At 58.6% G+C, this 708-nt stretch overlaps 1 protein-coding gene across 1 annotated transcript in view; it reads left to right on the plus strand.

Moving 5' to 3' along the window:
• The window catches only part of COG4 (component of oligomeric golgi complex 4), a gene marked incomplete at its 3' end in the record, with an annotated part of 8211 nt that extends 7704 nt beyond the window's left edge, over nucleotides 1–507 (plus strand). The window contains exon 9 of the mRNA XM_018575373.1: nucleotides 18–507. Within this exon, the coding sequence (XP_018430875.1) occupies nucleotides 18–507 (490 nt within the window). The remainder of the gene's footprint in view (nucleotides 1–17) is intronic.
• Nucleotides 508–708: the final 201 nt, after the last annotated feature.

Here is a 708-nt window from a genome sequence, read left to right on the forward strand (position 1 = left end):
ATGAGCCATGATCGCAGCGCTGTCAGTGTGATATACACAGCAGGGGGGTCCGGCATTACAACAGCCTCCAATCGCATGACAGACATGATATCCATGGCTCCGCCCCCCTCCCTGACTCCTCCTCTTCTGTCCCTGCAGAACATCAGCAGAGCCTGGACCAGCTGCTGAACCTGAGTCTGCTGCGACGCACCATGCAGGAGCTGATCGGCTATTACATCACCATGGAGGAATACTACATGAGGGAGTCCGTCAACAAGGTAACCGGGGTGACTAAGGCTCAGCAAATCCCCGGGCGCCAGGACGCCAACGCCACCAGAAATTGCGTCCTGGCGCCTGGGCATTTGTCAGCCCGCTCGCTGCGCGTACGTTTCTGTCGCCGCAATAACTGCGCCCCGTTCTCTCCGCGCTGCAGACTCGGGCTGTCCGTGTTTTCTCCTTACAGGCTGGAACCGGGGACTGCGTCAGAGGGGCCCATTGCAGTCTATACGGAGAAACCGCTGACCGTCTGTGAGCTCCTCCCCCCTGCGCTGTGCTGCGCTCCTGCTGTCGGCCGCGATCGGTCTCCAATCCAGCAGCTGGCAGCAATAGCCAGCCTGCTATTGGCTCTTTCAAATTGCAGTAGCCAATAGCAGGTTGGCTATTGCACCCGCCCACTGCCTGCTGTCAATCAACAGAGGAGGACCTGAAGGAGAACTTTCTCCCTAAGGT

Source organism: Nanorana parkeri, unplaced genomic scaffold, assembly GCF_000935625.1.
Source record: "Nanorana parkeri isolate BGI_ZX_2015 unplaced genomic scaffold, ASM93562v1 scaffold3845, whole genome shotgun sequence".
Classification (NCBI taxonomy): domain Eukaryota; kingdom Metazoa; phylum Chordata; class Amphibia; order Anura; family Dicroglossidae; genus Nanorana; species Nanorana parkeri.